General features: G+C 42.4%; 1 protein-coding gene across 4 annotated transcripts in view; it reads left to right on the forward strand.

The window, feature by feature from the left end:
* Nucleotides 1-15,394, forward strand: part of NNT (nicotinamide nucleotide transhydrogenase) — a 104,384-nt gene that overhangs the window by 24,894 nt on the left and 64,096 nt on the right. For all 4 annotated transcript variants that reach the window (XM_007195557.3, XM_007195553.3, XM_007195555.3 and 1 more), the window contains exons 6-7: nucleotides 3,155-3,243; nucleotides 7,023-7,210. In XM_007195557.3, coding sequence (XP_007195619.2) covers nucleotides 3,155-3,243; nucleotides 7,023-7,210 — 277 coding nt within the window. The remainder of the gene's footprint in view (nucleotides 1-3,154; nucleotides 3,244-7,022; nucleotides 7,211-15,394) is intronic.

Raw genomic sequence — 15,394 nt, forward strand, 5'->3', positions numbered from 1 at the left:
GGCAGTCCAGTGGTTAAGACTCCGCGCTTCCACTGCAGGGGCCGTGGGTTCGATCCCTGGTCGGGGAACTAAGATCCTGCATGCTGTGCAGCACGGCCAAAAAAAAAAAAAAAAAAAAAGGTAGCTTGCATAATATTTTATTTGGGTTTCCTTTAAACATGGTGTGTTCTTACATGTCTAGAATGAGCTAAAATCAATCGGTTGATGGCTTTTGACGTGCCAGGCACTGTTCTAGTAGCTGGGGATACGGCATGAACAAGGCAAAAAAATCCCTGCCACAGAAATTTACACATAGTAGGGACCACAGTGAGGAGATAAATAAACCATCAAACACATATGGGAGATCGTTTTAGGTATAAAAGGAAAGAACAGCATGATATGGTGGTGAGTCATCAGAGCAAGCTACTGTAGTTAGGGTGATGGGGAAGGCACCGCTGACATTTGATTGGGACCTAAAGGGTGGGAAGAAAGAAAGCGGGGTTCAGGATTCTAGGCCAAGGGAATAGCACATATAAAGGTGCTGTGATGGGAAAGAATTCAGTGTTTCTAGGAGAGTAAAGAAGGCCATTGGTCTTCGAGTGTGGTGAGCAAGGTGGAGAGTGATCTGAGATGATGTTGGAAAGGTAGGTCGGGGCTGGATGATGTGGGGCCTTTCTTATAGGTCATGTTACAGAGTTCAGATCCTCTTTTTTCTTTTTTTAAAAAAATTTATTTATTTATTTATTTATGGCTGTGTTGGGTCTTCATTGCTGTGCATGGGCTTTCTCTAGTTGTGGCGAGCGGGGGCTACTCTTCATTGCCGTGCGCGGGCTTCTCATTGTGGTGGCTTCTCTCGTTGCAGAGCACCGGCTCTAGGCGCCGCGGGCTTCAGTAGTTGTGGCACGTGGGCTCTGTAGTTGTGGCTCGCGGGCTCTAGAACGCACGCTCAGTAGTTGTGGCACACAGGCTTAGTTGCTCCGCGGCATGTGGGATCTTCCCAGACCAGGGCTTGAACCCATGTCCACTGCACTGGCAGGCGGATTCTTAACCACTGCGCCACCAGGGAAGTCCCAGATCCTCTTGCAGATGAGGGAATGTCTGATTTAGGATTGTTTAGGAAAAACTCCACTCTTGCTCCTGTGTCTCTCCTTAACTTTCACATAGAACACTTCACTTCTGATACTTCCAGTCACCAAATGTGTGGGGATTTTCCCCACACCAAGCAATTCTGTGACACCAGCTGGGTGCCCTACAATTTCACTTAATTCTGAAACTATCTGCGTGGAGATAGCATCAGATCTCGCAGGTTAAGGACTCAGGCCCAGACTGTCCCCACCCCCCTTCAGATGCCAGTCACAAGTCTAGGTTGTCACCTGTGCTTCTGACAGGTTGGCCGTAAGTCAGAGGTTCCCACAACCCCCCTTGGGTTCAGTTAATTTGCTAGAGGTGCTCACAGAACTCAGGAAAACAATTTACTTCCTATTTACCAGTTTATTATGAAGGCCTATGATAAAGGATGCAGATGAACATCCTGTTGAGAGAGATGACTAGGGAAGGGTATGTGGGATGGGGTGTGGGGCTTCCATGCCCTCTTTGGACACCATTCCTGGAAGCTTCCGGAACCTCCTGGAACCCTGTACGTTTGTGATTTTTATGGAGCTTCATAACGTAGCCATGATGGATCATTAACTCCATTTCCAGCCCCTCTTCCCTTTTTGAAGAATGGATTCTGTCTTTTAAATTATGGGGTCTTTTGTTATTTCTTGATTCAGGATAACTTGGCCCAGTCCTATGACTTTTACTTATTTTAATTTCATTTTTTTTTTTTTTAGTGGTGGTGGGGCTTCAGTGTGTGGAGTGGGGCTTGGTGCCTTGGAGCCCAGCAGCGTCTTGTTCCCTCTAGTCCCTCTTTGTCCCCTTTCTTGTAGACCCCCCCAGAGAAAGCATTCCCATTTAGATCAATTCACACGATCTCTGAGACAGTGCCCAGGGGTCACCAGAGCACAGTTCCACTAGCCTAGTCTTCTTAAAGAGGCAGAAGAAGTGGGCGTGAGGGGTGGGTGGGAATTTATAAACTTCACTGTTTCTGTGGGTGGCTTTTTTTTTTTTTTTGACTGCGAAGTATAATAGGTCTTTTCTCTGGAAGGCCCATTCCAGATTACATTGTTCTTAGTTTGTTTCTTAGAAGGCGGGGAGACTCTTGTTTCTGAGGAATTCTATGATTTTCTTGGCTCTGATCCTTCCTTGGTTAGGGAGATTAGTTACATTGCTTTGGATTTCAGGTGCAATTCATTGAAAGTGGATCAAAATTAGGTGGTTGGTCACCTGCTGTTCCTCTTAGAAGCTCAAAATAGGAGTAGGTGTTTCACCAAAGTTGTACCCATCTTTGAAACTTATTTGATATTTTATGAACATAGAAAACCTTAAAATTTGAGAGGGGAGAGGGAGCTAGAATACTATAATATACAGTATTAGTAGAAGTAGCTTTGATAGTGTGGGAAAGAACCTGTCAGTCTTTAACACATGTAACACTGACGGTGCCGTATGTAGCTTTTACACTGAGATGCTGAGAGTCACACTAGTTTTAGTGAAGTTTTTGGCCTTTGCCATCAGCTTTAAAAACTTTTTAAAACAGTGGTGGTCCAGGGGAATTCCCTGGTGGTCCAGTGTTTAAGAATCCGCCTTCCAAAAAAAAAAAAAGAATCCACCTTCCAATGCAAGGGACTTGGGGGTTCGATCCCTGGTTGGGGAACTAAGATCCCACATGCCGCGGGGCAGCCAAGACTGCGCGCGGCAACTACTGAGCCCGCGAGCCACATCTAGAGAACCCGTGTGCTGCAAATACTGAGCCTGCCCACCACAACTAGAGAGAAGCCCCTGCGCTGCAACAAAGAGCCCGTGCGCCACAACAAAAGGTTCCACGTGCCGCAAGGAAGATCCTGTGTGCTGCAACTAAGAAAAAAAAACAAACCCGAAAAACAGCGGTGGTCCAGGTACAGAGTAGCCTGTCCACACAGTACATTTATTCAGGGCTGATCATCACCACCAGCACCACCTGGTGTATTACTGCATGCTGACTGTGTACCCGGCCCTGAGAGTTACTAGCGGATGATTTTACATAATCAGTTGATCATGAACTTTATTTAAAACTTAGGGGTTCTGCCTTCTTTCCTAGATTCTGATAGTCGGTGGCGGTGTGGCCGGGCTGGCTTCTGCAGGTGCAGCAAAGTCGATGGGTGCAATTGTTCGGGGATTTGACACAAGGTGAGGGCTTTACTAGCGATTGCTGTTAAGGTAGAAACGTTTTGTTTTAGGTGGATGTTATGCTTTCCTTTTGCAAATTCAAGTAGCACGCTGAAACTGCTCTGTAAGCTCTTTTCATTTAAAAGTGTATCCATTTGTTCAAAGTTAACTCAAAGTGAAAATGTATTACTTAGTGGAAAAAAAAAAGTTTAAGGACTCAGGCCCAGTACAGCAGAAATAATTTTAAAAAATTGCAAACGAACTGCTCACACTCAGTCTTGTATTTTCATGTAGATTAGCAATGGGACCAGAGTTCTCTGTATCCTGACTTTCTACCATGTTGCTCTGCTGTGTTTTATTTCTGCTCAGAATGTGTTTAGTCACTAGGTAGGGCATGAACAAAGATGTTTGTGAGTGTGAAGAAGGGGAGTAGTATGGGAGACATCTTGGAGAGCAGACTAGGGTTGGGGGTGAGGGATGTGCTCGGCTTCGAACAGACGGAAGCAGATAAAGCTGACTGGGCAGCAGTAGAGCCGCCAGGTGAAAGTACTTGATTATGTTCATTGCATATTTCTTTAAAGCAGACATATCAACATTTTCCTGGAATTTCTTTAAAGTAAAGAGAAGTTGAATTAAAATTGTTCTTCATTTCAGAAGACACTAGATACTAGCTTTTATTACGTGTTTTTTGAGTATTGTTATCATTTATGTGTTCCAATACTTTTTTGAGGTTGAAACATGTGGTTAGTTATTATCCGTTGAAGTCAGTAGAGGAAAAATACCATTACTAATCTTGAATATAGAATGATGAAAAAGAAATGCAACCATTCAAAGTTAAAAAGAATATGACATTTCAGAGTAAAGTCTGTTCCAATAGAATATGGTTTACAGTCCTTACCTGGAGTTTAGAGGGGTGATGTGCTGATAAAATGCTGTCTTGCTGAAATGAGAAAAGGCATTTCTGAAGTAACCAGGACACAAGCCAGGGATAGCCACAGTTAAGTATGTCATTAGTCCTAGCTTTTAATTTTTAATGTTTGCAGATGTGAAGTTATTGAAGACCTCCCAAATCTGGCAAAAGTAGGTTGTTCAAGTTTTCATTGTAGTGGACAATACTATTAAAGTGGAAGTGTATATATTTGACTTGGAGGTGATGTGAAACTCAGTGTTCGGTTAACTATTGAGAATTTATAAAAGTTTTGTTGATGTCTTTGGTTTAGATTATGTAGAGAGTAGACAGCTAGAATATAGCTTTTGCTTAACTTCATTTTTATTTACAGTTTATTAAGATAACTCAAGTATACAGTGAAGAAAGATGTGGCTGATCTGATGTAATGCTTTTCTTATAATTATAGCTCATTAGTTAATCTAATCACTATTTTGAGACTGGGGGTTAGTATCATGTTATAAATGTGAAATCTAAATATGTTGGAAAACACACTTGATTATAAATTCTTGTTGGAAAACTGAATGGTATTATTTTCAGTTAAACACCCTAAAAGCAAGGAAAACTCATTGCCTAGCAGTATTATATGGGTGTGATTTTCTAAATTCTTTCAGACAATAACTAGGAAATTCCACTCATTGCCTATTGTCTCTATTACAAAGTTTATAAAGTCTTTACTTTCCTTTTTTGGTGTGTATTCCAAAAAGCTTTATTTGCAAAAACAATTGGCCGGTCAAGAGCTTTAGTTTTCAGATACCTGTACTAAATGCTTACTCTCTTCCAGGCATTGTGCTCTATGCTTTATTTGTTCTTTATTGTAAGTATATGAAATAGGAATAAATAACCCTATTTTACATAATATTAAAAGAAATATAAATCAGTTTAATAACTTATCCAGTTTACTTTCTTTCTGAATGTAAAAATGCTTATTTTCCCAATTGAGAAAAATATAAAAAAGTACGAAAAGTGAAAATAAAATACCCTACAACCCTGTTAGAGATAACTATGAACATTTTAGTATATGTTCCCTTTTCTACACATTAATTAAAAATGTAATTTTACTAATAGTAGTATTTAACTTACTTTTTTACTTTTTTTTAACTTAGCAGTAGATCATGAAGCTCTTTACTTATCTGCAAATATATTTAATGGCTGCACAAGATTCATTGTATAGAAATACAGTGACTTGGGGCTTCCCTGGTGGCACAGTGATTAAGAGTCCGCCTGCCAGTGCAGGGGACACGGGTTTGATCCGTGTCCGGGAAGATCCCACATGCTGCGGAGCAACTAAGCCCGTGCGCCCCAACTACTGAGCCTGCGCTCTAGAGCCCGTGAGCCACAACTACTGAGCCCACGTGCCACAACTACTGAAGCCAGCACACTGTAGGGCCCGTATGCCGCAACTAGTGAGCCTGCGTGCTGCCACTACTGAAGCCCGCACGCCTAGAGCCCGTGCTCCACAACAAGAGAAGCCACTGCAACGAGAAGCCCGCGCACCGCAACCGAGAGTAGCCCCCGCTCGCCGCAACTAGAGAAAGCCCGCGCGCAGCAACGAAGACCCAACGCAGCCAAAAATAAATAATTAATTAAAAAAATAGACATTTCTAAAACTTTTTAAACCTGTATCCCTTTGGATAACACCAACTCAAATTGGCCTAAACTATAAGAAAATGTGTTATCTCTCCGAAGTGAGAATCCATGGAAAGGACTCCCTTTTCATGCTAGAGGCAGCCGCTGGTCGGTGCTATCCAGGACCAGGTTCCTTCTGTCTCTCCTCTCGGCTGTCCTCAGCTCTGGCTGATTCCCCCGTGGTCACAAGTTGACCTCCGCAGGCAATTTGGGTTACAAGCTTCCTTGTTCAAGTCGGCAGAAACGGAGAGAAGCTCTTGTTCATCCATGCCTTACCTTTTCTGCCCTGCCTTCTGTATCCTACCTTTGTGTCTGCTCCCCGACCATGACAGTTGCCAGGGGACTGATGGGCTCAGTCCACTGTTTCCCAGACTTCCCTTACGGCAAGAATTACCTACAGCTCTTGCTGAAAATAGAGCTCCTGGCCCCTCTGCTGGAGATTGTAATTCACTGGGTCTCGGAAGGGGCCTGGGAATTCGAATTTTTAACAAGTGCCTGGAGTGATTGTTGTCGTTAGGGGGGTTTGGGATTCACTGTAGTGGGATGGGATGGATGTTGGTGAGTTAAACACTGTCCGCCACAGAGCTGAGAGCTTTGTTGGCTCTGGTTTCCCAACTAGTACACAGAACTTGGCTAGCATTTATTTATTTATTTTTAAACTGAATGTATTTTTACATAACTTAAATGTGTTGGCTCTTCACATTTTGCCATTTATGCCATTTATAGGTCGCTTTTCTCAAACACAATTTAATGAGGACTAGGGGCAAAAATCACTTTTAACAGTATTTCTAAGTAAAAGAGTCGTTTATGTGGGAAAAGTCCCCATAAGTCAGAACATTTACAAGTGAAAACCTCAACTTGAGTGATTTGAATGATGTCAAATCTGAATGTAGGTCAGATCTCACATCATCAACAGTGGGACCACTGTCAAGAAACTCAGGTAATTGATGACTGGAGTTGGCAGTAGTGAAATTCCTTTTGTAACTTAACTAAGTAAGAGTTGGAATTTCCTATAGTTTTTTTTTTTTTTTCGAGAAAAAAATATTATCATAAAGTTGTTACCTGCCTTTAGAAAAAAATTCAAACGGTCTGGTCAGAGACCTCAAAAGAAAGTTTCTACTTTTGAATACGTAGAGTTTTCTTTAAAATGTGTATGTAAATGATGATCTTGATTTCTGTATTAAGGACCTGAAATAACCACTGCTTTCCCTTCAATAATCACCAGGGCCGCAGCTTTGGAGCAGTTCAAGTCTCTGGGTGCTGAGCCCTTAGAGGTGGCCTTGAAGGAATCTGGTGAGGGACAAGGAGGATATGCAAAGGAGATGTCCAAAGAGTTCATTGAGGCCGAAATGAAGCTCTTTGCTCAGCAGTGCAAGGAGGTGGATATCCTTATCAGCACAGCACTTATTCCAGGTGTGTCATTATGTCAGTAGTTATCGATAAAGCACGTTTACTAATGATACTTCAAAATGAGGGTGAATAATTGTTTAACGTTTGCATTTCTTTAAGTAAAGATTGATTTACTTTCTAGAGAATGAGAAAGCACATGAAAGGCAGAAAAGACAAAATCACTGTGGCTTCTGCACAAAAACGGTCATTAATAATTTGTATATTTTCTTCCAGTCTTTTTTTCTGTGTATTGTTATCTATGTTCATAGATCATATTCTGTGTACAGTATTATATTTGTAAGCAGTTTGCTTTGTTTACACCCTTGATAATTGTTTTTTAATTTATTTTTGTTCTCTTTGTTAAGATACTACATTTCTATTGTAGGGCATCCAAACAGCACTGAAAAATATGAAGGAAAAAAGTACAGATTGGAAGTTCTACCAGAGTGACCATTATTAATATATATTTTTAAAAATTTATTTATTATTTTTAAAAATTTTATTTATTTATTTATTTATCTTTGGCTGTGTTGGGTCTTCCTTGCTGCACGTGGGCTTTCTCTAGCTGCGGCGAGCCGGGGCTACTCTTCGTTGTGGTACGCGGGCTTCTCATTGCGGTGGCTCCTCTTATTGCGGAACACGGGCTCCAGGCGCGCGGGCTTCAGTAGTTGTGACTTGTGGGCTCCAGAGCGCAGGCTCAGTAGTTGTGACGCACAGGCTTAGTTGCTCCGCGGCATGTGGGATCTTCCTGGACCAGGGCTCGAACCCGTGTCCCCTGCATTGGCAGGCGGATTCTTAACCACTGCACCACCAGGGAAGTCCCATTATTAATATTTTGATGATCATTTTTTTATACATGAGAAAGAGAGGGGGACTTTGTGTGTGTGTATATATATTTATGGAATTTCCCGTATATGTTTTTTACTAAAGGTTATGATACTTTGTTACTTTGTAATTACTTCCTTTGACTTGTTTGGCCTTTGCAATCAAATCGTGAGCTCTTTGATGGCAGGAATTACTTTTTAGTCCTTTACAACATGCTCTTCTGAAGAATAGATGCTTGATGTCAAACCAGCCAGCATTTATTAATCAATAATAAACAGTAAACAGTAGCTTGATCTAGCAAGACTTGGGAGTGAAGAAACTCTCTACCTTTTATATTTCTGTCTCCTCTCCTGTCCTTTGCTTCTGTTATTGAATAATGACTACCATGCTGACTCTAATTTTTTTACCTTTCTAAAAGAAAGTGGGCCAGATAATGAGAACTTACAGGGTTCAGGTTACTTGTGTTCAATCCTCCTAAAGGAGCCTTGCTTTCTCTAGGGGACCGTGGAAAAGGAGAAAGGAGAAGTTCTCTTCTGGCCCCCCCTTCCCCCAATCTGGCTAATATACACCCAAGGGCAGGAAGCTGATTGGCAGCATATCTGTGAGCTTGTGGGGGAAAACGTGCCTCTCAGGCTCTTCTTTTTGTCCTCTGTTTACCCACCTGATACCCAGTAGGTGAGCTCTTCTCTCCAGACATCCCCATCCCACCGGAGCTGGCTAGATGAAGCAGACAGCGGGCGAGTGACATGCGCTCAACCCATAGAAGAATCTGTGTGTGTGGAAATGAGGCTGGGGTTGGTTACTGGAGGTGGGTGCAGATCAGACAAGGCAGGGGCCACAGGTGGTGTTTGTGAAATCTGCCAGCGACAGTAGGACTCATGAACAGGTGGTGGCAGGAGAGCACTTCGGGATTCATCCTTTCCTTTTGTGGCGGTGGCTTCTGGCTCAGCTGTTGCAGGTGGCTTTCAAGGAAGGATGGGGTGGCTTTTGCTGTAGCCACCATTTGACCTTTGAAAGGTAGTTGCCTGTTGGGGAGATGAGTTGGGAACTGACTGTATGTAACAAGTGGCCAGCAGAGGGTGCTAAAGCATTTACTCATGCAGTAAATGATGAAGCCCTGAAGCTAGTAGTTTTAAATCATTCTCTTTATAAAGAACTGAGTAGATCCACAGACATAGAAAACAAACTTAGGGTTACCAAAGGGGAAAAGGGTAGAGGGATAAATTAGGAGTTTAGGATTAACATATACACACTACTGTATATAAAATAGATAACCAGCAAGGACTTAACTGTATAGCACAGGGAACTCTACTCAGTATTTTGTAATAACCTATGAGGGAAAAAGTCTGAAAAAGAATATCTATATCTATATATCTGTATATATGAAAACTGAATCACTTTGCTCTACACCTGAAACTAACACAACATTGTAAATCAGCTAAACTTCAATAAAAAAATAAAATAATAAGAAAAAGAAAAAATAAAGTATATGTCACTAGGTTAAAAAAAGAACTGAGTATACTTTGGATATAGTATGTAGAATTATTATTGATGGTAAATCTTAAAGTAAGTTATAGAACTCAAGACTTCTTATATAAAACGCATATGGACTTTTAGGACCTACCCCCATAGTATCTTTTTTTTTTTTTTTTGAACAAAAAAAGGGCATGTGAACAGTTGACTAAACTTTAACCTCTTATTTTTTATAAGTAGTTTACAGTAAGTGTACCTTAGCAGCAGTTCAAATTATATGATAGTGTTAAAGAGGACTTGTTGAAGAAGTTTTACCAGTTTGTTCTGCTGAGCCTTTCCCGTTTTCAGCCTTTTCTGAAGCCATCTGGTCAAAGCACTTTAAACTTGCACAAAGTCCCTGACCAGTGGATTGACCCAGAGTTCACACTCACAAGGCTGGTCTGAAAAGCACCTTTCTGTTACTTTTTTGGTAAGCCCCCCAAAAGAGAAAAACTAACTTGAATATAATAAGGAAGAAGATGATCTTTCTAAAGATCTTTCATATCCCTAGGGGACTGAAACCTGAAAACCTGTGAGCATTAAAAAAAAAAAAAAAGATTGAAAAGATTATATAAAGGTACACATGCCCTTTGAAAAACAGTGTCCTTGGCATTGTACCCTTACTGGTGTTTGTCCTGAGCCTTTGCATGGGTCACCTGATGGTGTGTCTTGCTCCTGAAAGACTCCTGGAGCAGAAGTTGTTCTAAAGTTTTCCTTGAGTGGATCCAAAGGGGATTAAGTTAAATGTCAGAAGTTCTCCAAGTTGCGATTCCTTAGACCGAGATCCTCGTGGCTGTACTGAAGACATGGCGTGGATAAGAACGCTGAGAGAGGAACACGGGCGATGAGCTCGCTTCAGGTAGCAATCGTGTGGAGTTGGTAAATTTTCATTCCTCCTGGGCACATGTCAATCAGTGGGCTTGGACACACAAAAACGTTGTACTTATGAGGATCGTAGGTAAAATGAGGGGTTTCTGTAGCTAGCTACTTATTATGCTGCCTGGTATCTTGTACCATTGTCTAGACCCCCTCAATTGGGTTGGGCGATGGATGCAGGGCTAGCATTTCACTTAGTGCAGGTAACTTCAAGAGAGGGCCTAGCGGACAGTCTCATTTTGTGGTGCTGTGCCCACGAGGGAAAGCTCCCAACCTTCCTCTCCAGCTCCGTGACCTTTCGGGTTACCACTAAAAAGTTCGGCAGCCCTCCTCTCTGATAACGTTCAGGCCGTGCTCATAATCTTTTCCAGTAAAACTTTTGAGACACAGGAGATTTTTTCAGCATTCTTATTGTTCTGAAACCCTTTTAGAGAGACTTTTCATAGACTTGGAATGTTTAATCAGGAAGAAACTGAATCAGGTTGAAAATCTGATTCGTAAATTAGGGATTATAGCGGTGGGGTGAGGAGAATCACAGTGGTTTAGCAGTGACTGTGTGTTAGGCAAATTTTGCCTAAATTCCTGTGAGAATTAGGAGTACTGTGGGGCACATGCTAAATCTACCCTGACGGAGACAGCTTTCTCCATTTAGAACCTTTCCTGATGACGCCTAATTAAAAATCATAAGCATCATATGGTCATCTGGCTTTCCTGCTCTCCCCTTCCCCACCTCAGGTCCTGCCCTCATTTTGTAATTGAACCATAGCTACTGGGAAGCCTGGGGTTTTGTTTAGTAATGACAGTAACTTGGACCACTCAAGTTCCCAGCATCATTAGGTAAAGGCATCTAAAGTCCTCAGGATTGGACCACCTCCCCTCCCTCCCCACCCCACCCTTACCTGTGCTCTAAATTTTGCACCCTTTAGTAAGGTATTTCTTGCCTTTCAGTTTCTAGTCCTGATTGAGCTTTTGGACCTCACGTGAAACTCATTTCTTGCTCTCTGGGCCCGATTTCAGTCACGCATGCTGCTATTATCCCCACAAGGAGGCCAAGGACTTTCAGGCCTTGCACATATTGTTCCTTCTCTTTGGAATGCTGTCCCTGCCCTTCCCTGCCTTTTTTTTTTTTTTTTAACATCTTTATTGGAGTATAATTGCGTTACAATGGTGTGTTAGTTTCTGCTTTATAACAAAGTGAATCAGTTATACATATACATATGTTCCCATATCTCTTCCCTCTTGCGTCTCCCTCCCTCCCACCCTCCCTATCCCACCCCTCTAGGTGGTCACAAAGCACCAAGCTGATCTCCCTGTGCTATTTGCCTGCTTCCCACTAGCTATCTGTTTTACATTTACTTATAGTATATATAAGTCCATACCACTCTCTCACTTCGTCCCAGCTTACTCTTCCCCCTCCCCGTGTCCTCAAGTCCATTCTCTAGTAGGTCTGTGTCTTTATTCCCTGCCTTTTGAAGTCCTACTGAGCTCAGCAGTTTCTCCAGAGTTCCTGCCGTCTCCTGCTCCGTAGTAAACACTCTTTTTTCTGCATTCATAGCATCTGCCCGTGCCTCAAATTCCAGTAGTTCTCAGTCTCACTGCCCTTTAGTTGCCCTGGCTCATCTCTGCCATGAGGGTGCTTACCAGGGAGCCTTGTGTACAGCTGTGGCTCAGCAGATGTTCCTGAGCTAATGTGGGGTCCTTCCTTAGTTCTCGGTTGGTACAATCCCTTTTATTTTTCTGGTGCTATCCAAGGAAAGAAAGAACACTCTTGGATAGGAATACTGCAGAGGCTAATTTAAGACTGGGAAGCTAGCTTTCTTAAATTTTCAAAAGTAGGACACTTGCCACGTTTGCAGTTTGAGGTGTTGAGCTAGGCCTCTCAGGAGATAGAATTAGGAAGTAGTGGGAAGGTCTGTTCAGGAGTTAGAAAGTGTCCTATCAGCCAGGAGGGAAGATATTCATTGCTTGATTATAAATTATCCCTTAGGCCGTATATCCTTGCACCTCTTTTTAGGTATGAACCAGATTAGGGTAACTGTCCTTTTAATTTTTATCTATATCAGATAGGCTCTGTAGTATACACCCATCAGAGGAGCTTTGTGGCAATTTTGCATGACTCTGGAGAATTGGGAGGGGGTGTTTTCCCTTGATATACAAGGGCCTTACACATATGAGACCAAACCTGAGGGATCTCACAGTCTCCTGGAAAATCAACATTGGTTCTCCATTGGATGCTGCCTGTCTCTTTGAAGCCATCTTTCATATGGAGTAGAAATATAATACAAAAGAGTAACTTTCCATAGTAATTTTCACACTTGTTCTTTTAGGCAAGAGAATAATTGATACAGCAGTATACTCTTCGTTTGTGAAATTCCACAAAGACAATATTGTTTTGATGACTACACAAGGTCTTTCCCTAAAGTAAAGCTTTATTTTTCAGATTGTTCTTTTCGTTCTGTAAACATTGTGGTCTTATAGGACAGTGATAGATCAGGGATTTTCAACTATGTTTGAATTATTTAACTTTTCTTTTACTGACTAATCTGATTCATCTACCATCCTCTCCTCCTTTAAATACAGTGTATGATTGTATGGAATTTTGTAATATTTCTTGTACAGAGTTTCATTTGTTTTGAGAATTTTGAAGGACAGAGAGAAATACTTAAATGTTGCAACATCAAGGGTTGGTAACCACAGGCTGTCTATACACCTCTTGGTAGCTTTCAACAGAGACAGGGCAACTTGTCATCAAGAGGAAGATGCCAAAACTGTGGAGTTTTCCGTCGTCATTTATCAATCTTGACTATTTAGAGTGTGCTTGAGCACACTTAGTGAGTGACTGGGCCAAATTTAACAAATGTCCTGGTAGGAAGATTTATGGCACAGAATTATCTTCTGGTTTGGTCTGTTCCTTCTCCCAAAGTGTGTGGCAAGATTGGTAAAGCACTGTGCTTCCCTCCGTGGCAGTCCCTGAGTTGAAAAGGATTGGGAGGCTGAGGCTGTCCTGTCTCTGGTGAAACAGCACCCGATAGATAGAGTTACAGCTACAACCAGCACTCTCCACCATGGGCATTTCTGTTCTTCCTTCTTTCCACTTTCTCTGTACTTTCTTTTTTTTTTTTTTTTTTTAAAGTTTTTACTTGATTTTATTTATTTATTTTATTTATTTTTGGCTGTGTTGGGTCTTCGGTTCGTGCGAGGGCTTTCTCCAGTTGCGGCAAGCGGGGGCCACTCTTCATCGCGGTGCGGGGACCGCTCTTCATCGCGGTGCGCGGGCCTTTCTCTATCGCGGCCCCTCCCGTCGCGGGGCACAGGCTCCAGACGCGCAGGCTCAGCAATTGTGGCTCACGGGCCCAGCTGCTCCGTGGCATGTGGGATCTTCCCAGACCAGGGCTCGAACCCGTGTCCCCTGCATTAGCAGGCAGATTCTCAACCACTGCGCCACCAGGGAAGCCCTCTCTGTACTTTCTTATGTCTCAGTATTAGTTAGGATGGTCTAGCTGCTAGAACAAATTCACCCCAAAGCTCAGACATTATAGACATTTACTTCTTGCTCAGTTAGCAGTAATAGGTGGTTGACACATTGGAGGGCAGCTGTCCTTCAGGTGGTCCTCTGGGGATTCAGGTACAGCAATGTTGTCATGGTTATGAGGCTGTGAAGGTCACTCAGGGCACCGTCTCTGTTCCAGCCGGCTAGAAGCAAAGGGCCATGGAGGAGCGTGCATGGGATGCCCAGAAGTGGCACACGCCACCCCTGCTCACGTTTCTTTTGCTAAAGACCTAGTCACATGGCCAAACCTAACTACGAAGGAGGCTGGGAATTGTTGTCTAACTGTGCCCCCAGCAATAAGAGAACACTGTATTAGTTTGCTAAGGGTGCCGTAACAAAATCTCACAGACTGGGGAGCTTAAACGACAGAAATTTATTTTCTCACAGTCTGGAGCCTAGAAGTCCAAGATCAAGGTGTTGGCAGGTTTGGTTTCTTTTGAGGCTTCTCTCCTGGGCTTGTAGAGGGCCTCTTCTTGCTGTGTCCTCACATGGTCTTGGTGTCTTTTTTGTGTCCGCATTTTCTCTTGTTTTAAGGATACCAGTCAGATTGGATTAGGGCCCACCCTGATGGCCTCATTTAATGTAATCAGCTCTTTAAAGACTCTATCTCCAAATATAGTCGTATTCTGAGTTACCGGGGGTTAGGGTTTCAACATGTGAATTTTTCTGGGGACACAGTTCAGCCCATAACAAATGTGGATTTTGGTGAGGAGCTAAAAGCTTCTTTCTTCTTCCCCAGTTTTTAATTTTATCTGCTTATGTTTAATCCATTCATTGGCAATCAGATCATGGATTTAGAACCAGATACAGTAGATTCCAATTCCAGTTCCACTGCTTGACAGCTGTGGCTCTCCGAACCTCAGATTCCTCATTGCTGAAAAGGAAGTAAACCTTTTTATCTTGCAGAGTTCTTTTGAGGACTACATGAAGAAAAAAGTCCAGTGTAGGGCCTGGCACATAGAGCATTAGCATAATCGCCTTTCTTCCATTGGTGATGCCTGGCCTTGCAAATGGTATCCAGACTGAAAAAGTTATTGACTGTTGCAATAGAAAGTCCAGACATTCTTGAGCATTATGTGGCATGTCAAAGATGTTCTCTGAAATCATCAGGCTTATGGACATACTCATGAAGTTACAAAAGCATTGCCATTAGATGGCAATCTAGCATGGATTTCACTGTGGAAAACCTTGGCTTAACTTGCTTTTTATCTGACTTTTCTGAAGATACCCATTTCATTAAGGCTTTTTTGTCACTCTCATTCTGACCTAAGTTTTTTTTTTTTTTTTAATTTTATTTACTTATTTTTGGCTACGTTGGGTCTTCGTTGCTGCGCACGGGCTTTCTCTAGTTGTGGTGAGCAGGGGCTACTCTTCGTTGCGGTGCACGTGTTCTCATTGTGGTGGCTTCTCTTGTGGCAGAGCACAGGCTCTAGGCATGTGGGCTT

The sequence above is a fragment of the Balaenoptera acutorostrata genome, chromosome 2 (genome assembly GCF_949987535.1).
Source record: "Balaenoptera acutorostrata chromosome 2, mBalAcu1.1, whole genome shotgun sequence".
Taxonomy (NCBI): Eukaryota; Metazoa; Chordata; class Mammalia; order Artiodactyla; family Balaenopteridae; genus Balaenoptera; species Balaenoptera acutorostrata.